Source organism: Leiobunum rupestre, chromosome 9 (genome assembly GCF_980474605.1).
Source record: "Leiobunum rupestre chromosome 9, qqLeiRupe1.1.hap1, whole genome shotgun sequence".
In the NCBI taxonomy this organism is placed as follows: domain Eukaryota; kingdom Metazoa; phylum Arthropoda; class Arachnida; order Opiliones; family Sclerosomatidae; genus Leiobunum; species Leiobunum rupestre.
This window is the reverse complement of record NC_143392.1, coordinates 6,003,640-6,027,048: the sequence shown is the minus strand read 5'-3', so window position 1 is coordinate 6,027,048 and position 23,409 is coordinate 6,003,640. Positions and strand designations below refer to the sequence as shown.

Here is a 23,409-nt window from a genome sequence, read left to right as displayed (position 1 = left end):
GATTTACAAATGAATAAACATTTTTTAAGCTTTTTTGGGACAATAATTTTGGATGAAAAGCTGTTGGGGGAAAAAGGTTAGGGAGGACCTATTTTAGCTAAAATGGGACTTAAACTTATACTATATTTAACTGCTAGAAATAGTAAAACATTTGAGTAATTAAAAATGTTCAGTCATACCATATTTATGTATTTTACGAAAACTGTATTTCTTCATAGGAAGAATGACTTTATTTAGATTATCCACGGGCAACAAGGTCTAGTTTTTCTCCAGCAAGAAAGGGGGAAGGAAAAACGTTACGAACGTGTGCTTTAGTTGCGTCGGAAATGTCAGTTTTAGGAAACTAATGAAACACCGGGAATTTAAGATTTCTTTAGATTTCTTTAAGTGGGAGAGTTCACACTTCAAGCACCAGAGGGATTGGAAGCGGTAAACGCCTCAACATGGACATTCTCCCCAAATTAAAATAAATAAATTTTTGAATATACCTAGTTTACTTGTCTTTTTAACTCAGTTAGATAATAATGTTTTAATCAATTTTAATCTTTACACAGCCAAAGCTACAGATTTGATTTAAATCGTTTTCTTTAATCATACAAGCATTACCTAATAATCAAGGAAGTGTTATAACTCTTGATATTACTAAGTTGTACAAAAAACAAGCAATTCAATTTAACAAAAATAAGTTTATCTCGAAATGAAAAGTAAGTTAAAAAAGGTAGGATGCCAAATAACTAAAGTTACAGATGTCTCAAAAACAAGAATTCAATATTACAATTAAACCACTTTGATTTGAGAAATTAGAAAATAAATCACTTCCTTTTAACAAACTGAGAGAGAAGCGTCGAATTAATTACCATAATATCGGATAAGTTGTGGCTTCAAAGGGTAAATTCTTTGTTTACGCTCCAAATTCAACTTATTGCTTAAATGTGGACACAAGTCATCAAAAATGGTGGTTGTGTTCATCAAGGTGTTATTATTCAAAAGGTGATTGTCGGAGTTTCTGATGCAGGCATTCCATCAGCACTGTCGTCATGGAAATTAAATTTTAGAGACTAAAAGGCTCGCCTAAAAAGAAATACAAATTGCAGCTCTTTGGGTATTTTTCACCGAGAATTAAACAACACAAAAACAGCAATATAAGATACACTGAGCCTAGTTGATTATTATTACTATTACTTACAGTGTACTTACTTTATAAACATTAATTATTTCAGCGAAGAATTGAGCTTCTCACCATTGCATTCTACTCGGATCTGTTTTTCTTTCTTCAATAGGAGAATTATTTTATTGGACAATTCTATGGCTTTTGATTTAACCCATTCGTCTTCAATTGTCTCTAGAGCTTTCGAAAGTAATGCGGATATTTCTTGTTGTGTGAAAACCGAAAGCGCTTCTTGAAGGGTAATAGTGGTTGGTCGTTTAGTGACATCACCAGATTCGTTTGAACAAATGTTCAGAGGTTCCATTTGATGGTCCCATTCGATTACTGCAATCTCCAGGGGAGTTTTCGCATCCTTATCCCTGGCACTTACATCCGCCCCGTGCTCCAACAAAACCCGGACCATTTCCTGGTCCGGAAATAAACTATAAGCCGCTTTGTGTAAAGCCGTTCGATGTTTTTTATCTTTCGCCTCGATATTCGCACCATTTTCCAACAGAATAGAGACTGATTCAATATGACCTTCGAGCGTGGCCAGATGCAAAGGAGTTTCTCCACGTTCATTTACAGTTTCGATAATGGCACCTTTAGCCAAAAGAATGGAAACTGCTTCAGTTCGACCTCTTTTGGCGGCTTTATGTAGAATAGTTTCTTTGGAAACATTTACAGCTTCAATATTTGCACCTTTTCCCAACAAAATGGAGATTGATTCAGTGTGACCATATTCCGCGGCACGATGCAAAGCCATTTCACCGTTTATATCAACAGCTTCAATATTCGCACCTTTTTCCAACAACATGGAGAGTGAGTCAGCGTTACAATAGGCCGTGGCACAATGCAAAGCCGTTTCAAAATGATCATTTACAGCTTCAATATTTGCACCTTTGTCTAACAAAATAGACAATGATTCAGTTCGTCTATGTTGCGCGGCAAAATGCAAAGCCTTTTTACCATGAATATCTACAACCTCGAAATTTGCACCGTGATCAAGAAGCGTTCGGACTGCCTGGAGGGTTCCTTTGCTTGTCGCAATGTGTAGGGCCGTACGTCCATAGTCATCCACGCTGTTAATGTCAGCGCCATGAGACAAAAGAATTTCGATAATATTTTGAATAAAGTGGTATGGTTCCTGATAATCCCGTTGCCAAATATCGGCTGCATAGTGAAGTGGAGTTTTGTCTCTTCTATCTCGTTGATTGACGTTAAATCCTCGTTGTAATAAAAGACGTACCAACTCGGTTTTTCCGGAGATTATTACTTCATACCAAGCCTTTGAATCTTTTCTTTCGCACCTAAGATCTAAGAGATATTTGACCATTTCGGTTTTGTTATAATTACACGCATACGACAATGGCGTGTGATCATACTGATCAACGTACTTCAGATTTATATCGGCGTTTCTATCGATAAGGTATTTGAATAAATCAAAATTACCAGCTCTAATGGCGGTAAATAGTGGAGGGTAGTTAAGGGATTCAACCTGTAGGTTTATTGGTGCACCTCTGTCTAAAAGAAATTTCAGCGTCGCTTCTCTATTATTAGTTATCGCGCAAGCTAGAGCTGAACCAGAGTCCCAATTTTTACCGAAATTGTAAGTGTTTAAGAGCCAAAATCGGGTCTCGTCGTCACAAGCTTCTTGCAGCAATTTTTCCGAGCGTTCAACGTCTCCGTCGATGGAAGCATCTAAGAATTCGTCAAACAAATGCTTCTTTGCGCGCAACGATTGGTTTGACACTAAAATACCTGGGAATGCCAACGCTGATTCCATAAAATAGTCCAGGTAATCGCAATCAAAATTTGTTTGGTATTTTATTTGCGTTATAATAATATCTTGAATGGTTTTGGGGCACGACGAAAGAAAATGGAAAAATACTTCGTTCAATAATGGTGATGAATTTGATAGTGTTGCGAAGTGTGTTACCAGAGGAAATAAATCTATGGGCATGTTGCCGTCAACATTCAAACAGTTTAAAAGAAACATATACAATGCGATTATATCAATAAAGTTTACATAAAAGAACACTTTCAAAGTGGCTTGCGGATCAAGGCGCCAAGCCTTCAAAATTGAGCTTCGAAAAAGTCGAAGGTTCGCATCTTCAATTTTTTGAGTCTCTAAACCACTTTCCAAAAAATTTTGAATCGTGATTGTATTAATATTTGAGACCTTTAAAATATCATTTAACAAAATCTCAAGTATTTCCCAAAATTCTGCCCTTTCATTGTCTTTTATGCTTTCCATGAAAAACTCCACAACGAAAAACTCAGCGAATGTGCGATGTATAAAAACAGGATTCTCACCAGTGTCCGTCATAATGCCCACTCTCTCTACCTTCTTCAGCAAAACCTCTATGCTTTCTTTCTTGGGCCGATGAAATTTTAATTTCTGAACCATGTGTTCTCCGTACAACAGACGGAAGGCCAATTCGCAATGGTATTCTTGGGCGAGTCCTATCATCAGAGCGTTATTCTCAGTGCCACTTGTACTCGTCGTGCTCTGGTACTTTGTCTCTTCTTCTTCAAATTTCATTCTAGTAAATTGTCGGTACAATTCGTACAAGGACATTGTCTCCCATTCCTCGGAAGAGTTTATTTCATTTTTGTAAACTTCACCCAGCAGACGACATTGAAGTGGAATACCCATAAATTCCTTTTCATAATCTCCAATTGATGATGAGAAAATGTCTATCAAATGTTCCGCTTTAGACTTCAGAATCAACTTATCGTGACAGGTTGAGTTATCAAGCCAATATTCCACGATAAACTTAAGTTTTTCTTCGTCATTGAACGTTCTCATTTGATAGCGTGATGCCTCTAATGTTTCAACTAAATCTCCGATCGCGTATGGCCTAGTCGTTAAGATCAAATGGTCTACGCGACTTTTCTGTAAACCCCTTAAAAGCCCTTTAACGACGCTATCGTATTTAGGGCTGATTTCGTCGAAGCCGTCGAATAGCAGGACAACACCTCCCGTTTTCTCCAAGCACCACTTCAACAGATTTTTCTCGAAATTTTCGTGACATTTCGAACGGTACATCTCATAAACGAAGAAATGTACCGCATCCGAGGAATGCTTGAATTTCCGTTGAAGATGCAATTTGAAGACTGTGGCGTAACTTATCAAATTGACGAAGATAACCCAACGATTGGGATAAATATTTTTTATCTCCCGCGCTAACATTACCAGGATAATGGACTTTCCTGTTCCCGCTTCGTCGGAAATTATGGTCGTCTCACCACGTTTCATACCTCCAATTAGTTCGACGAGATTCTTTTCGGAATTTTTTGTTGATTGAAGACTTATAAAGGTGCGTGGTATGAAATAGGCCTCCGTTTCTCCCAACCCTGGTAGTTCTTCTCCTAAGAGAACGTCAATGTCGTCGATGAGATTATACAGGACGTAGTCGTTGATGAGGCCTTCAATGTCTTCCCCATTGTCATTTCCCAAAAGACTCGCTAGGCTGGTCTTGTTCTGACTCATTCCTTGTAGAACCACCAGTGGCTTCGATAGCAGTTGCTTCTGTTTTTCCTTGTTCAAATCGGACCATGGTATGGGAGCTATTTGGAACAGAAAGTATACCTTATATCAGAGAATTAATAAAAAATCGTTTACCATTATCTGCGCCCCAAAAGACTTAAGTGGACGCGGAGTGACAGCGTCACGATAAAAGGTCGTAAGCCCGTATTGGCAAGACAACGAAATAAGTTCATGGACAATAATAGTTGTCTTGCCTCACCTTGGTCCATGGGGTTGTTAACAATTTACGTAACTACAAAAATTCGAAGCCCCCTCGTAACGAGAAGTAACAATTGGAAAATCCTCAGTCGCTAAAATATTACCAATCAGTGATAATAGCACCATTAACTACAAATTATGAAATTTCATTAAAATTTAAAAAGTGTTTAATGTTTTACTTCTAGAAAACTAATCATATTATTATAAATGACTAAAACCAGTTGTTAATTCGTCGATGAGGCGGAGGAGCCCAGTTTTCCATAGACCCCAAATTTTAGTATAACTTCCAAGAAAGATAAGGTGGAAATATTTTAACAATTAACATTCATTATAATATAAAAACAACAGCACTGCGACCCCTGGTGGCGGAAATAGCTTCCGTAAAGGAACATCAGCTGGGAGTAGTGGCTCACTCCGGTAATCCTAAGCGTTAGCGAGGCAGAGATTGTGGATGGCCGGTTGAGGAAGACCACTAATCCCCCAACGGGTAGTCGGAATACTTCCGCCACGGGGTCCCCAAACCTTTCCCGACTTATCTACCCATTGGCGTGGCCGTTACACATATCTCACCCCTGATTACTCGTATAGCGGTTAGTGGACTGTATTGTCCCGACTACTCTAACACCCACTAAAAAAAGTACACCATCAGATTTATCAATAGAAAAATTTCAGATTTATAGGTAATTTAAACTTGACGTACTCTAGTTTCAGCCTAGGAATTTTAGATGTTACCACCAAATCGTTTTCAAAATGAAGCTCATCAAAACGGTATTTTTAGTCATTTCAAAGTCTGGGCGTCGCGCAGTTGTAATTTATGAAACGCGCAACTCGAAAAGCATTTGGAGTAAAGTGCTCTTAATTTTTATTATTTTCTCAATTGGTCCAGATATAATGCGGTTAAAGTTCGAACAAAATCAGGTTCGGTACGGGGGGGGGGGGCATTGGGTGATTTGACATGGTTCGCCGCCAGTCAGTTTTGACGTCAGTTTTAAGGAAGCAATCGCAAAACGGGCTGATATGATTTTTTAGGGGAAGACGGGTCTCGAGTTCTTCAAAATTGAGCCTCTTTGTGTCCCGAGTCCTGGAATATGGTTTCGACCGTTTCGTGTCTTAAATTTATACCTAAGCCGTTTAAGAAACACGATTTTTATTTAAAAATAAAACGTCAAACTCTAAATTGGAATAATTTCTACGCCTTGGCGAAGGCCTTCGATACTTGATCGGGTCCTAAAAATAGCGAAAAAGGGAGGTGGTGTCGATAGCACTTTTACTTCGCAAGAAGAGGTGGGGGATTCGATCCCAGCATGTAGCACATGGTAAAAACTCGGAAGTATTCCATCTATTCAGAGTTTGTAAGTTAACGTTAAGTGTTAGTGTAGGGAGCTGTTGCCTCGCAGGGCATGAAAGGTTGTCCACCACCCTCCTTCGCAATGTTATCCGGCCCTCTGATTTAAATGCATTAAAAGTCGCTAGATCACTGGGGCCTAGGGTGGTGCTGAGGGTATTAGATTAGTTGATTATTATAACTACTACTATTAAAGCAGTTTTGCCTTTTCGCAATTTTTAAGTACTCGCTTTTCTCTAGTAAGGAGCTAACGTTTTGAGCACGAGGGGGCAAACTGACCAAAAGTAATCGGGTCAAATAATGATTTGTTACTTGTTACTGTATGAACAAAACGTATTGAATCCCTTACTACTTTTTATTGAAAGTAATTTATAATATCTTCCAATGAACTTTGGTCTTAAATAATTCCGTGTAGACTGGATACAAGATATTTCAGTGGATAATTGAAATGACTTTGTGGAAGTAATAGCCAACTTACATTTGAATTTAGTATCATCGCCATAGATTTTCTAAAACGGGAAGATAATCAGTCAAATTAAATTGCCATATTTGGCCAATCACAAGCTGAATCTTCACTTACATTGGTAACGTATAAGTTGTTTCTTTCCCCTCCTAACAACTGAAAAAAAATATAACAATTCAACTTACTAATAAATTTTCTTAATCTAAATACACCGGCAGGTAATATATATCATAACAAACTATAGATTAAAGTTATTATTTATTTCCGGGATCCTATTCTTTATCGATTTTTGTCTATGGATATAGTTTTTTATTAACATATAAAATTATGTTGTATTTAGATGAGGACTATAAATTGTATAAGTTTTGTGATGCAGATTTTACGGTCATTTTGTTAAAAGAACCACAACTGATTTCTCGTTTTTGTTTATTCAAACAAACGCCATCTGTTAATCGTTTTTGAAAGTACTAAAACCATTCTTCCACAGTTTTGCCACAAGAAAAGGCTAAATTCTGCCTTTGTTCTTCAGGTTTGCCATTTTTAATTTATTGAACTATACAATTAAAAGCTTCTTTCATAGGTAACATGCTTACATCGGTTACAATTATTTTAATAATAATTAAAATTATTTTTTTTATACTTGAGTTTGTTCAGGGTTGGTTGGAATTAGGATTGGTACAGAATATTTTCTTGCGATGAAAAATGTTTTTAAAAAATAATTCGCTTAAAATAATAATTTCAGTAAAATTGAATTAAATCAGCTAACCCTAACTGTTTTCAGTACGTGTCAATAGGTTCCTAAGTTGTCTATTACCGATTGGTCACTTAGGGATTACCAAGGTACAGGTCATTACCATAATCATTAGGACATGATAAAATCAGATAAAACCGGATTTAAATAATAAATTGGATTAAATCGAGAATTATTGAATTGAAATTGAAATTAAGTGGAAGAAATCGAGATTAATTGAACTAAAGCGATATAAATTGTAATACTACTAATTGGATAATATAAAGGATATTTAGATTAAATCAAGATAAATTTTATCAAATTGAGATTAATTGGATAAAATGTTAAAGGTAAATTGACCCATAGCTTTTCCAAAGAGCGTCTTTCAAATTGATTTTGAAGCTTTACTTAAGATTTTCAAGGGAATGTGTCCAATAGATTTTTCTAACTGATTCTTAAAAATACTAAATGAGTAATGCTTAAAACGTTTAGACGACTGCAGATGAAAAGCGAGTAGGCTAAGTATCTCATGTCAAACATTTTCTCACGCAGGAAAATATTTCCGACAGAAAAAATCTAAGTCATAATATTTTCTTAAACTAAAGGCTGAGATGAACAGAATTAATTAAATAATAATACAGTCAAAGAAAGGAATAAAATTTGCGAAAGAAAGTTGTAGGCCTAGAGCGTTCTAAAAACGTATGAATATAATTAGTCCAATAAAAAAGACCAAATCCATACAGAATAAAACGACTTGAAAAATTGGCAAGTTGGGCAAACCAAAATAGTTTTCAAATCTTTCCGCTTACTCACTTTTATTAAAAATGACTAACATTCTTTTAAACTCATTTTTCGGGAATATTAGCTATTTATTTTTCAATTTTTTTTATTTTTATTAGTTTGGTGGTTTTATTTTTCTTAAACCAAACCTAATTTGATTATATTGTATTATCGTGTATTTACAATTTTTACACATTACAACAGTTGATGGTTCAATTATCCCCCTATCCGCTGCTACCCAGACTTGAACTCAAACGATCATGTTTTCAAACGCACATTCGAACATTTCTAAGGTTACTTTACCACAAGCATTTATAATTCGTTGACGAATTTTCTCTTGATTTTGATCGTAAACCCTTTCTTAAATAAATCCCCAAAGGAAAAAATCTAGCGGCGTAAGATCTGGTGAACTTGGTGGCCAATTAACGGCACCGTTTCTGCCCATCCAACGTTGAGAGATCTCGTGGTTTAGGAAGTTGGACACGTCTCTGATAATAAGGTGGGACACCATCTTGTTGAAACCAAAGACTTCCACGTTGAGCTAAAAGAAGGTCGTCGATTTCTTCTGCAAGTTCGTTCTGTAAGAAAAGCAAGTAGCTCTCACTGTTGGGGTTTCGAGGTAAACACACTGGAGTAATGAGGCAAGGGATTATTTGGGTTGTAGTAAATCTTGTAGTACTTGGAAAATATTACGCAGAAATCGCAACCATCCCTACAGAGCTACGCTACATCAAGGCTGGTTACTCACGATCCCCAATCTATCCGCAACGTTTTGTTCACAGATCATTCATTTTCCAGAGATGGACCTTTCAATCATCAAAATAATCAGAAAACCCTCGCTGAGGATTTCCACACCATCCCCAATTGCAGTTTGAGCTCTTAAATTTTTGGGTTGGACTCTAGGAAAATCGCCTCATTGGTCCATTATTTTTCATCAATGATAAAACAGGCAGAATTACTTCCTTTAAAAATGCTTGCCGTGAAGTAATCCCTGAAATGATCGAATGTGCATTTGATAACATGGTCGTTCGAGCTCAAGCCTGTGTGGCAGCCGATGGGGTAATAATTGAACCATTGTTGTAGGATGGTCTAAAATTTGTAAATTAACGATTATCCCATATACGATCAAATTATAAAACATTTTCATTTTCGTTAATTATTACAGGAACTTACTTTTAAAATCTATTTTTAAGTAAGCGTTGTTATAAGAAAAATAAAACCACAAAATCAATAATATTCCAAATATTGTTTATAAAATAAATAGTTAAGTAACTTCCGAAAAAGGAGTTTGTAAGCATAAATAATTATTATTAAAATTGATATTGATTCGTTCTATCCTTACGCTAATAGTTAAAAGAGTTATAAAAACATTTACGAATTATTGCGTAAATTAAAATAATTAATTATTTGTAAAAGTGAGTAAGCGAAAAGAATTGAAAGTGTTTTTTGGCTTGCCCACCTGGCCAATATTTAAGTTGGAGTGTGAAATTGGTTTCCGATTATGCTCTTTAACTTTCTCATTCGAAAATTCTATCTAGCGCCTGGTGGTAAAAAAAAAATAATATTGTGAAATTAAAAAATAATTATAAGAAATCGATAAGTTTTCAGAAAACAGTGTATCCAGGCATAAACAAAAATCTATAAAATGTCAATATTCTAGCAATGATAGTTTTGGAAAAAAATTAACTTTTCGGGAAAAAACACCCGGTATAAATGTTGAAATGAAATATTATTACCGATTGTTTCATAGGTGTTGTTCCATTTGATCGAAAAATATGTGATCAACAGTCGATCATTATACGTTGCAATTGATCGAAATTCCATTTGATCGAATCCCATTTGTCATTTGTTTCATAAGATCGAACCTTCAAATGATCGAATACTATTTGATCGAATTCAAAAGTATTTATGGTACCAGTTGGTATGTTTTTATTTTACCGAATGTCAATATGAAGTGCAGAAGGAATAATGATGGAATAATTCATTGCTTAAGTGCAGAAGGAATAATGATGGAATAATTCCTTGCTTTAACTGTATTAAGCCACAAAGATGAAGAGATTTTTACTTTATACACTATATGATGGAATTTTTTATGACATCGACGATAACGGCCCGTTGTTTTTGATATATATAAATAGGGTCAGGTTAGGTTAGGTTGATGTACGTGCGCCGTAGGCCCGTATGCACCGTTGCCTTTTCGATTTACTCCCAAAAACTAGTAGTTTTACCCTACAGTAGCTTTCGATCAAATGCCATTCGACCAAATTCCATTCGATGAAATGCAATTCGATCATTTGGGAATCGATCAAATAGACTCAAACCGTTTCATATACGTAGATCCGCTACTTTCGATGATAATCGAATCCCGCCCTACATTTTGAGTGTGTGATGTATCAGTCTGAAATCTTATGATAAATCCGATTTACAATTTACAATTATTCTTAATAAATTTACTAAGTAACGAGTAATAGAAAATGAATGTCGCTGATGTAAAAAAAACATATTGTAGGGACGTTTCCTGTAAACGTTTTTGTAATTATTTTACCTGACCGCTGGGACGGTCGAAAACTTGCCGCGCCTTTTTAGTAACAAGAAATGTTATATTACCCATGAGAGCCATTTGTTGAAGACTCAATTTTTAAATATTTTTATACCATGGATTTAAAAGGTTTTAAAATTGTTAAGTAGGGGAAAGTGATTTTTAAATGTGGGCCCAGCTCCAATCGACAGGCTTTAGTTTGTTTCTCGAGAAAGTGGATAAAGTGATTTAGCTCCGTGTGCGTTTGCTAAGTGAAATAATATTAGGATGACGCGGAGGTCCCTAATGGCTAAAACGTAGTAGGTCAGAAACATTGCCTACTAGTACTGAATTTAAACTAAAGGGTAGAATTAAAGTAAGAACTCTCGAATGCGTAGGATTAGTCAACCGGTTTTTAATTTGAACTCTCGAATAACATTAAAAGAAATTAACAATTTATTTTTGACGGAAGAATCGCAGGTTACATAACCTTAGAGCAGACGACTGCTTAGACGATACAAATGCCAGAATTAAATACCGCAAAATATTGTTTAAGAAAAATCCGGATAAAAGCAAAAATAAACAGATTTATGCCAACCCTGTTTTATTCAATAAGTTGATTTACTAATTGCCTAATGGGAAACAAACATTTAGAGCTAAGCCATTTAAGATTGGATTTAATAGCTTTTATTTATACAAACTAATTTTAGTTTTTGCCGGAAGTTACTTACTGATTTAATAGAAACATCAAGTTTTAATAAATGTCAATTGATGGTTAACTCATATCATCTATTACCAATCGGATACTTTCGTGAACACTTGATTAATTTTGTTTTTGTATAAAATATGTTAAATTGAAATTTTACCGATTGTTTAACATTCGTCAATCCACCACTTTTGATGTTAATCGCATCTCGCCCAACACATTTAGCGGCTGATAAATCAATCTGAAATAATAACATAATTCCAATTAAAAATTCAAAGATATTATCTTCGATTTTTAAGTACGTTAAATATTTTATTAAAATAGTTAAAAAAAACTACGCGTAAGATACTCGAAGGTAGTTAAGGTGTCCTTCCAACAGTATCTAACCAAGACAGTGCTAAATCTTTTTTTTTTTCACTGGATAAATGACAATATCATTATGATCGTGGGTTAATGCACTAGTTTGTTAAGAAAGTGTCCTGATTATATTAAAGGACAGGGTGATTGAGGTCTTGTTGATATATTGCTAATAATTCCTTTAAGGTTGTTTTAAGGTTCCTATCAAGTTAATGTACAGGGTGATTGAAAATATGTTCCTTATGAACAGGATGATTGATATAGCGTAATAATTAGTTTTTTTGTAATAAAGTTACTCTTTGGTTTTTAAGAATTAGTTCCCTGATTATGTTAAAGGATATTTTGGTGAAATTTACACTAAGGTTGTAATAATGCGCTTACTCATTTAATCTACGGGTTGATTGAAATGTTGTACATAACCAATGGACATAGTGATTAATGATGTGTACTCAAATGTCCGTGACATCTTCTTAATTAGTAAAGGGAGTTTTCGTCGCTCAAATGAAAATGCGACGTATTACGCTCTGAAACGTTTTACGCAGTAAATGTTTCAAATTTGAGATATGGCATTGTATATACACGACAACTCACAGTGCACCCGAGGTTTAGTGTTTTTTTGTGGTACTTGATTCCCCTTTGATATAGGGCAATGTAAATTGATATGCTGATATAAAACTAATTTCAATATAGAGTTGGTTCCAGCCTAGACGATTTCGAATTCTACATATCTCTTTAACTCTAAGATCTATACGGGTCAATGATATTTCAATCGATAGAAAAAAGCAAGTCCTTGGTAGCCCCATATGAATTCATTCGCTTGGTGAAATATTTGTTATTCGAAAAACATTTAATTTTCCGCCATATTCAAATTGATAGTGATGGATTGTCTTGACGTCAGAGGCGAAAGCAGCCTCGAAATGTTCAACGAAGTTAAAGATGATATGAAACCGCGGGTCTTCATCACCAGCCCGATTTTTCTTATATATTGTCTTCATTACCAGCAGCGTTGGTGGTACGAGCAACAGTTGCTGAGACGTAAAACCCCTGCAGATTTCGATGGGCTTTAGATAAGAGACACGTTCTTACCATCGTGGCATTTTGACACTTTTGGAAACAAGCCTTTACAAGGACCATATACTGAGAATCGCCTATGGGTTTTATCAGGAATTCATACCTCGAACTTGGAATGGTTATCCGGCCGTATTCCCTATGGTAAGATCTCGGGGACCGTTTTCGGTGACGTGTATGGTATGAGAAAAAAAATTGCCCTCTCGCCCCTCTTTAGAAGTTTTTACCCCGCGCAACTTCCCGTTTTTACAACTGTAGTTTTTTGTTGTTCGACTTAGTGCTTCCAACCGATACTCAGATAACAGTTACGTTATCTGAACTGAGCGAAATTTCGAATAAATCTGGCATCAGATAAACTGATGACATTTTAAAATATCTTCAGATCGGGTGGTTGGAAACAGGTTATCAATGCAGATAATTTTACAGGAAGAAATCTAAGTTTATCACAAACTGAAGGGTATTATCTGATCAGATATAAAAATGTAATACAGTTATCTGATTTACATATCCCTTTTTGTTAAATTCCTTAAAAAGAGTATAACCTAAAGTAACTGGTTGTGTTTGATTCACTGATAAAGGCAAGCGCGACGTCTTATTTTAGTCCAATACACCTATTTGATCTCTAAAAATACACAATTTATCAGTACAGTCACCCATTTGTCTTATTTTAGTCCAATACACCTATTTGATCTATAAAAATACACAATGTATCAGTACAGTCACCCATTTGTCTTATTTTAGTCCAATACACCTATTTGATCTATAAAAATACACAATGTATCAGTACAGTCACCCATTTGTCTTATTTTAGTCCAATACACCTATTTGATCTATAAAAATACACAATGTATCAGTACAGTCACCCATTTGTCTTATTTTAGTCCAATAGACCTATTTGATCTATAAAAATACACAATGTATCAGTACAGTCACCCATTTGTCTTATTTTAGTCCAATACACCTATTTGATCTATAAAAATACACAATGTATCAGTATAGTCACCCATGTGTTTTTAGTTAGAAGGATTTTCAGTAAAACACAAATTAAGGGCGGTCGCTCGACTCGCTCGACAAAAAATACTATCTGAAAAAAGGCTATATAAGTAAATAGGACGTCATGAGTAGAAATTAATTACTGAGATATGGCAAGCGGTAAAACGCTAGACGGTCGAGATCGGAGACCACGAAGCGAGATATGGGGTCATTATATGATCATGTCGGAAGGAACTACATCACCTGATGGTAAAAGAGATCCAGTTTGCCAAGTGTGTACACTGTGATAGGTAAGCTATGTATCCTTAATTATTAAATATTGTAATTTGTTGATAGATTTTCCATATCTATTGCTTTTATTGCCCCTAGAGGAAAGTATTTGTATAGCGGAAAATCTAATAAAAGTACTGGTAATAAGAAGACCCACCTCGTGAATAAACACCCTGGTCTAGTACCGTTGGCTACTTCCTCGGAGGTTTCGTCAAGACAACACTTATGTCATGCTCTGTCGGGCACACCAACTTCGCCAGGCTGGAACATTTTGAAAGACGTTTTACCGGACATTGGTTTCTGACGTGACCGTTCGTGGGTTTTTATTAGTCTTTGCAAGCGCTTATGAACGATGACAGGGAGTTTCAAAGTCATATGATCCTGGAGTCAGAATGGACAAATGTCGAGGAACTACTTAACGTTCTAAAGGTAAAAGTACCAGATCTTAAAATTACTTGAAAGCAGGCGCTTATGAACGATGACAGGGAGTTTCAAAGTCATATGATCCTGGAGTCAGAATGGACAAATGTCGAGGAACTACTTAACGTTCTAAAGGTAAAAGTACCAGATCTTAAAATTACTTGAAAATGATAAAAAGTATTTTCCGACAAGGATTTTTACGTGGTCACCAATCGTGTATCGGCTTCGCGCTATCCTACGTTGGGACTGGTAATGCCAATAATTGGATGGTTAATTCAAAAACTCAAAACAAGTATTGCGCAAAGAAATGGTGTTTTGAAACCAGTTTGTTCCGCTGCATTGAGAAAATTAGAAACGTACCACGACCTCATGGGAACGGAAGTTTATTGGATTTCTATGGGTGAGATTAAGTTAAAACGTTTTTGCACTTAAAGATATTTAGTTCGCGTTATTTTCAGTATTAAATCCAACATTGAAGCTAGACGTTTTCAAGGAACGCTATAGCAAAGAATGTTGTAAGAAAGTGAAGGCGGCCGTCCTCAACGTTTTCTCAAAATACTACGAGATCTTGGAAGACCAAGAACAGAAAGAGGTTAATGCGTCAAGCGTCTCGACGGCTTCGGTACAAGAAGATGAATTTCTTGCTATTTACCCTAAGCGTCCTAAGAAACAAGCAAAGGGATCCGAGATGAACAGGTACTTGATCGCCAACCTTGCTCCACCCCATACCAACATCATCGAATGGTGGAAGGTAAATATCTTCAATAAATGGTTTCTTTAGGTTATTGGCTTAATAAACCCTATTTCAGGCGCATGAAGACGAATTTAAGTAGGTATCTAGAATGGCACGTGATTACCTTGCCGTTTCAGGAACATCAGTACCCGCTGAACGCGCCTTTTCTATGGGATCAGATGTTGTTTCCCCCAAAAGAGGTTCCTTGTAGCCCGAAACAGTAACTGCGCTAACCTGTTTAAAAAATATTTGGAAATAACCACTAAATATGCCTCATTTATCTTTGTAAGGAACACAGAAATAAAATTGAACAAATGCGGAAATTAATTAATTGTCATAAATATTTAGTATTGTGTATCGTATGTCAGATAACTGATAGGCCAACTGGTTCTCCTCTATATTTAATCAGGTCAGTTTACATTAAGAAAAATAAATCGGATAGAATTTCAAATCAGATCAACTGGTGGGAGTAATCGACTCCCCGGCCATTTCGAAATTTAAGGTTAGGTTTGTCCAGATTATCTAGCAGACGACTATACTAGGTAACTAGGGGTATGTTCAGCAGCGCTCATCGGACTCACCGATTACATCGGTTTCCTACTGTACGCTTTTTCGCGTTTCCGGTTTTGACGTCACGATAGTCATCGCTTACTCACCGAAGTCATTGGCTGGAAGAGTCGGTTTTTCCGATGACTGACGTATAACTACTATAAATTCAACGCCATTTTAAAAAAACACCGATGACTGAATAAAAGCGTTCAGCAACTTCTGACGTTATTATGACGAAAAAGCTCATCGGTGGAAAATATCAAATCCATCGGGTTTTTTTCCGTTGACTGCTGCTGAACGTACCGTAGGGGTCCAGGATATTTTTGGTAGGAGATTTTTAAGCCAATGAAAATCGTAAGAGAAAACACGTATGCTCTGACGTCAAAATGATGAAAACAAAACGGTCCCCTAGATAGAGATCAAAATCGGCCGAGATAACCATTCCAAGTTCGAGGTAGGAATTCCTGGTTTTATTGAAGCGTCTATTGTCATTCTTGGCTTATCAAAAGTCTGACCCTGGTGAATAACGTACCTTTACACTTTTTCGTCCCTGCGTTCTTGAGACAGCTTCCCAATCGACACCGCTCACATCATTCGTTGGCACATCCATAATTGGCAAACTGATATTATTATCTCTGTGAAACAGTGAAATATTTCAAAACACGCGCCAGAAACATTATGTAAAAGCAGGAAAATATTTATGTATTGTTACGGTAGGATGAGACGACAACAATTTATTCAATACAAAATATACTTTATTTATAAAAATACAAAAATAGCGCGAAGACAGGCCGACCGACGGAGGTCCAGCCGAGGGAGTTAGATTCCCCGCCGTAGGAGGCTTTTCACAAGAGGCTGCGCTTGTTGAGCGTTAGTCCTCTCGCTATTACCTAGACGTCTGGAGCGAGCTTTTACAGCAGGCGGTCCTGTCAGAGAAGGCTCAGCCTATCCGGCTTATATCTTTTCTCTTCGGTCTACACGGAGAGACCCAGCCTTTTATAGTGGACGGTGACCTTCGGGCCCTTTATTATGAAGGACTATAAAGTGTACGTCTTATTGATGAGGCTTGGTCGGTCCGTCAACCTATCGCTAGTTACGCGTGACAGTATACACTTGGAATGTATAAAGGTCCACTTCCCCCGTGCTGAGAAATCGGCGCATATTCATTGGCTCTCTGACTGCTTTCGCCGCGGGAAAAAATGCACTCGGGAAATAAGCTTACAAGAAAATGAATTTGCCAAACTCCGACTAGTTTTCACAATAAAGATCTTGTAGAAATTATTTTTTTTCTATAATCGCAATTTGAGATGGTTAAAAAAAGAGCAGCGGACGTAAGTGATTGTAGATTCGAGACATGGCTTAATGTCGACTAGGAGCCGAGTCTAATTTTGAACGTCATGAGCAAAATCTCCGCTGTAAACTACGCCCTTTTCTTTGGGAATCAATAAAGTGTATGCATACATTTAATATTCCGCTACTAGCGTACTTTCAATAACATTTACATGTCTATTTCTCTCATCAACCCATGCCAGCTCCAATCAGCCTGTCAACCACCTTTCCTCTAAACTACCCTAACAAAGTGCTGCTAAACCATATTCACTTTCATACGGGCACCGAATCTAACGTTTAAAAATATGATATCTGATATTATTTTTAAAGAGGTTACAAACGGGTAATTTAACTGTTTACTTCACTAAAACATTATTACCTACATGAGCAGTATAAGAGTATTAGGAAAATATCATTGTTAATAAGTAGGTGTAAACGAATTAACAAAAATTTTCAGTCGAGATTTGGCCCCTTTTTTCAGCAGGTTGAACAATGATAATTACGGTACTCAAGAGAAGGTTTTGGACTGAAAATCGGGGATCCGAGAAAACGTTATGGCAACCTTTAGACCATGCCCCAGTATCAGCCTGGCGGATTTTTGAGCAGAGTCAAAATGTCAAGTTTTATAACCTTGCAAAATTTTGAAATTTGGACTTTTGTGATGCCCATGTCAAACATCCGTAAAAGTTGTCATTCAAAGTTCAAATTAGGTAAAATGGCGAAAACTGGTCAGTTTGCGATGGGAGTGGTCAATATGGTCAGTTTGCGATTGGAGTGGTCGATATGTTTAATTAATTGTCTAGCGACTTGCACAATAATATGAGAAGAAGTAATCAATAACAACGAAATCTAAAAGTGCACAAGATATTTTATTTTAAAGAATTAAAAATTTAACCGACTAGTTTCGGACAACGTTATTGGTCCATCATCAGGGGGAATAACCGATTTACAACGTTTACATTCTTTTATAAGCAAAGTTAACGAACAACAAATTCCAGCCCCAACTGGAAAAAATGCGCAACCACACTAAATATTACATAATGACCATGAATTTTAAAGCTGTATAATATTACATGCATATTTAAAATTTATCAGACAATTTTGTATTGATAAAATACAGATATTATCATATAAAATATTCTTGTCGAATTTACAATTTTTCCTGTAGAATTTAAAATATCGCCTGTATTTATAAAAACCAGAAGGGATCATGTAAAATATTCCTATAGAGTTTAAAATTTCTTTTATAAGCAAAGTTAACAAACAACAAAATAATCAGAAGGGAGGGCCAGAAAAAATATTAATTAAATTTAATTCGAAACTTCGATATATAGAAAACCTTCGGTTTCCACATTTCCTCATAATCGATCCGGATATCCTATGTCTCAGAAAAATGCCATCTTTTTATACTTTAATACATATTAATTCGAACGAAACTCATTTACAGTCTGAATAAAGTTTTTTAAAACTAGTGGCTATAGACCGAGGTTATTCCCCTGACATTGTAGATAACGCTTATAACAAATTTATAAACTCAAATGACGTAGCTACAAGAACCACTCTTAAACCTTTCGATGAAAAAATTCCAAATTATTTGCATTCCTTTTTATTCTACCTTGCTAATAACCTAAAAAGTAAACTTAATTATAATATCGCGTTTAGACCTTTAAATAAAATTGTTAACAACTTAAAATCCCTTAAAGACCTGGTTAAACCAGAAGATAAATCGGGCATCTATTCAATTCCATGTGAATGTGGCAAAGAATATATTGGCCAAACGGAAAGAAGTATCAATAAACGAACTAAAGAGCACTCAGCTGACGTCAGATTACAAAGATGTGAAAAATCAGCTTTAGCCACACACGTTTCCAATTTAAAACCTAAAATTAATTTGGACTCTGTTAAACTTATAACATTGTAAAAATTGAGCTTATTATATTTAAAAAATGGGTGGCAAAATATTAAATCGCGATTTAGGACCTGGAGTAGAGTATGTTTGAAAAATCTATAGTTTTAATTAATATTCTTTTCTGCCCCTCCCTTCTGATAATTTTTTTGTTTGTTAACTTTGCTTATAAAAGAAATTTTAAACTCTACAGGAATATTTTACATGATCCCTTCTGGTTTTTATAAATACAGGAGATATTTTAAATTCTACAGGAAAAATTGTAAATTCGACAAGAATATTTTATATGATATTTTCTGTATTTTATCAATACAAAATTGTCTGATAAATTTTAAATATGCATGTAATATTATACAGCTTTAAAATACAGGGTCATTATGTAATATTTAGTGTGGTTGCGCATTTTTCCAGTTGGGGCTGGAATTTGTATACATTAAAAATGCCTATAATTTTTCCAGGCAAATCAAATCAAATCATATCCTATGAAATAATTTTTTAAAAGTAGACATTCTGGTAGATGTTGGGCTAAGTCACCTTTTTGACCTGTAAGCCCGGTAATTTTACGAACGCGTTGTTTTTTTCTTAGAAAAAATTAAATTACAAACCGAGTTAAATGTTTAAATTTAACCAAAGTATAAACTGACAATGAGCTTGACGAGTGTTGACGAAGTGGTTTTTTTTCTTCATATTATTAGCCGAACATTACCGTAGTGCTATTGAACGGATAACAAACTAGAACGATTTTTGAAATTTTGTCGCGTGGTCCGATTAGAACTTTTAAAGAACCCTGCCTTTGGCCCATGCTAACACTCTTGTTTGCTCAAGATTAAATGGCCGACATTTCCTCGCCGCTAACGCGGTTTTTTTGACATCTTATAAGCGAATTATGTTTAATTAAAGTTGAAGAATGGCTCAAAATTGCGTTATTAAATCGTGTTAGAGTAAATACACAAAGAAAACATCTTTTCACAGTTTAGTGTTCGATCCCAGCTTGTGGCACTGGGTGAAAACTCGGAACAACTCCTTCTGCGTTGAGTTTGCAAGTTCTCTCCCCACTGGTTTAAGGGGTTTTCCCCCGAGTTCTTCGGTTTCCCCTTCCATAAAAACTTGTCTAGGTTAACGGTAATAGTTAGTGTAGGGAGCTGTTGGCTCGATCTCGTGGCATGCAGGGCTTGCCACCACCCTCCTACGCATTGTAACCCGGCCACCTGAATTAAGGGCTTCAAAAGTCGCATGATGACTTAGGCCTAAGGTGGTGCCTTGGGTATTAGCCTAACTGATTATTATTATTATTATTAAATAGTTTTCTTTTTACCAAAATTTCCAATCACTAAGAACGCACTAGAAAACCCGATTTTTTAAAATTATAGGAAGCTAGTTTTTTTAAATAAAAAATGAAGAATGATTAAAAATTACGTAATTAAATATTTTAGGAGTAATTACTCAAACAAAAACATATTTTCACAGGTTACTGTTTGAAATAGTTGTTTTACGCGCAATGGTTATCGGGGAAACCGGTGCACAGTAATGGTTTATCGCAAAAATCTACGTTAGTATTGCATGTACGGTTATAAACCCAATTACAAACATTAGGGCCCGGCTATTTTCAACGAAAATTGTTCTACGAACATTTTACATACAAGCAATCGTTGTGTCGTATTCGCGGTTTTAACGTTGTACCCGAAACGCGTCTTACAATTTTGCGCCTTCGTTGACTTAAAACGCGTTCGCCGCTCTTCATGTAACCGCGTTTAAAATTTACCACCAGCTAACTGTTGTTATTTCTGCAATAAATCGGATAGAAAATGATGGGAAAGTCGAAATAATGGGTCACTTCAATTTAAGATCATATTGACCGCCGTAAGGATTAAATCCACGAGACCAGTATCAATTAGGGGTGTGCAAAATATTTGGTTAGAACAAATAATTCGATCGAATACCAAATCGAATATTCGATTCGTCGAATAGAATAGCCCTTGGGAAAGTTCGCGAATATTCTTGATCAAATAGTCGAATATTCGAAAAAATAGGAAAAAAGTATTTGGCATTTTCAAATAGTTTGCAAGCTGGTCGAATAACCGCGGGTCTTTTTCTAATTTGTTGAGTTTCAAGGCCATCAGAGGAGAACGCTGTGAAATTTCCGAACTAGTGCTTATTTCTGGCACCTCTTTTTAGGCCACAGCGGCAAGGACCATATAAAGAGTAACTTGCACGTCCATTATTCATACCGTGTGTATTAAAACTTCTTAGTGAAAGGCAGAAGCTGTTTATTCTAGCGCCTATTGGCTAGATTATTCGCGTATTCTTTGTTATGGAATTTTCTAGAATAGCAAAGTAAAACTAAAACGTAAACTAAGTTCAAAACAAAACTAAGAACTGGGAGAAAGGTTGAGGGGTAAGTAACTTTTTGGATTTTTCAGTTTTGAAATTTTGAGTTTACTAAATTATTGGTTTAAAGTTATTATAAAATAAATATTATTTTTTTATTTGTAATAAAAGATCTGCTCCTTCCTGTTTTACATATATTGAAAAATATAGCAGATCCTTTGATTTTAATTTTAGTTAGTAGTTACTAAAGAATAAAAGTCGCTAGCTGACTTTGACCTGGGGTAGTTAAACTTTAAAAATGTGTATTTTAAATTTTGTTTGTAAAAGTTTTCTTTGAAAAAGTTTAGTATTATAATTTAAATTTATTAAATAAAATAAAATATAAATTATACATTTAGTTTAGTATTTTACTATTGCAAGTAAAATTAACAGTGATATCAATTACTTTTTTATTTTTTTGACAAATATGCAAACTATTTGGTTATCCGGAACCACTCCTTCTGCGTAGAGTTTGTTAGTTCTCTCCCCACTGTTTAAAGGGGTTTTCCACCGAGATCTTCGGTTTCCCCTTCCCATAAAAACTTGCTGAGGTTAACGGTAATAGTTAGTGTAGGGAGCTGTTGGCTCGCGTGGCATGAAGGGCTTGCCACCACCCTCCTACGCATTGTAACCCGGCCACCTGTTACTTGATCACGCACAAGCAACATTGCTTATGTGGTCGAAGGTGGTGCCTTGGGTATTAGCTCTATTTTAAAAATAAAGAAAAAAAAATAAATAAAAATAAAAATTTCAAAACCAAATACGTCGAATTATTTTGTATTCGAAATACTATTTGGTATTTGATAAGTTAACTGGCTCAAAATTCTGCTCTAAAATATTCGACCAAATTATTTGACGTTATAAATATTCGATTTGGTATTTGACGTGCCTTAAAAAAATATTTGATATTCGATTCGATCCCGAAAAAATGGTATTTGCACACCTCTAGTATCAATCCTTTGAAAAGAAAACACGACACCGATGAGACTGTTCGACATGTAGAACGCGAGCGAATCAAACGTATAATAAATTATTTTTAATACTTTAAACAAAGAATGTGTAGCTCCGTCTAGTGGAACTTTTGCGCCTCTCATTTTTAAAGAGAGACCGGGTTGCTTTAACCGTTTCCGGTTACACTGATTTGCTTTGCCGGAAGTTTCTAGCGCAACCAAAACACGCGGCCAATAATATCAATCCTTCCATTCCTGGGGCTTTATATTCTTTGCTTTAAATTAGTATATACATTCTGTATTATTTCATCGCCAAATGTAGACCTCAGAGCCAGCAAGAATATAGTTGCTAAATACCTTATTATACTCCGCGGCAGCGCAGTATATTTAGGACTCACTTTTCCCTCCGCCTTAAAAACCCGCTGAATTGTATAGGATGCTTTTTAAGGCAGCCCAAAACGGGGGAATCCGCGTCACGTCAACTTAACGTGTACATGATCGGGACGGATCTGCGAATCGAAACTTTAAAGCCTCCCATTATTTTTAGCGCATGATTATAAAATTAACCACTCGCCCGATTTTAATTTGGAGACCAGATTTGGATTCCTTGGATTTCGTAGCACTGCCCACGATATGCACATTTTCCTATTTAAATAGTAAACACCGTCAAACAATTTGAAACATCGAAACACTGTTAAAAATTTAAAGTCGCCCGTTACTTTTTGCTGGTGATTATAAAATCAACCACTCGCTGTGATTATAAAATCAACCACTCGCTGTGATTATAAAATCAACCACTCGCCCGATTTTAATTCTGAGACCAGTTTTGGATTCCTTGCATTTCGGAGCTCTAGATTCGATATCCACATTTTACTATTTAATTAGTTAACACCGTCAAAAAATGAAGTATTTAAAACATAGAAAATTACGAAGAAAGCGGGAGCCCCGTTTTCCGTATTTTTTTTTAAACACTAAGTCCATCGGAGAGGGCGGTGTAATGGTTAAGGACGCGCACTTTGAAGCGAAC

General features: G+C 35.8%; 1 protein-coding gene across 1 annotated transcript; it reads right to left on the bottom strand.

Moving 5' to 3' along the window:
• Positions 1–913: 913 nt before the first annotated feature.
• On the bottom strand, positions 914–6,867 carry LOC149926361 (uncharacterized). The gene is made up of 4 exons (XM_090157685.1): positions 6,824–6,867; positions 6,722–6,752; positions 1,198–4,720; positions 914–1,071 (listed from the first exon to the last, which is right to left on the bottom strand). The coding sequence occupies exon 3, from the start codon at positions 4,641–4,643 to the stop codon at positions 1,212–1,214; it is 3,432 nt and encodes a 1,143-aa protein (XP_090013811.1). The 5' UTR covers positions 4,644–4,720; positions 6,722–6,752; positions 6,824–6,867; the 3' UTR covers positions 914–1,071; positions 1,198–1,211.
• Between the last annotated feature and the right edge of the window lie 16,542 nt (positions 6,868–23,409).

Coding starts and splice junctions, on each gene's coding strand:
- LOC149926361 (XM_090157685.1), bottom strand. CDS start 4,643: ATGAGTCAGAACAAGACCAGCCTAGCGAGTCTTTTGGGAAATGACAAT.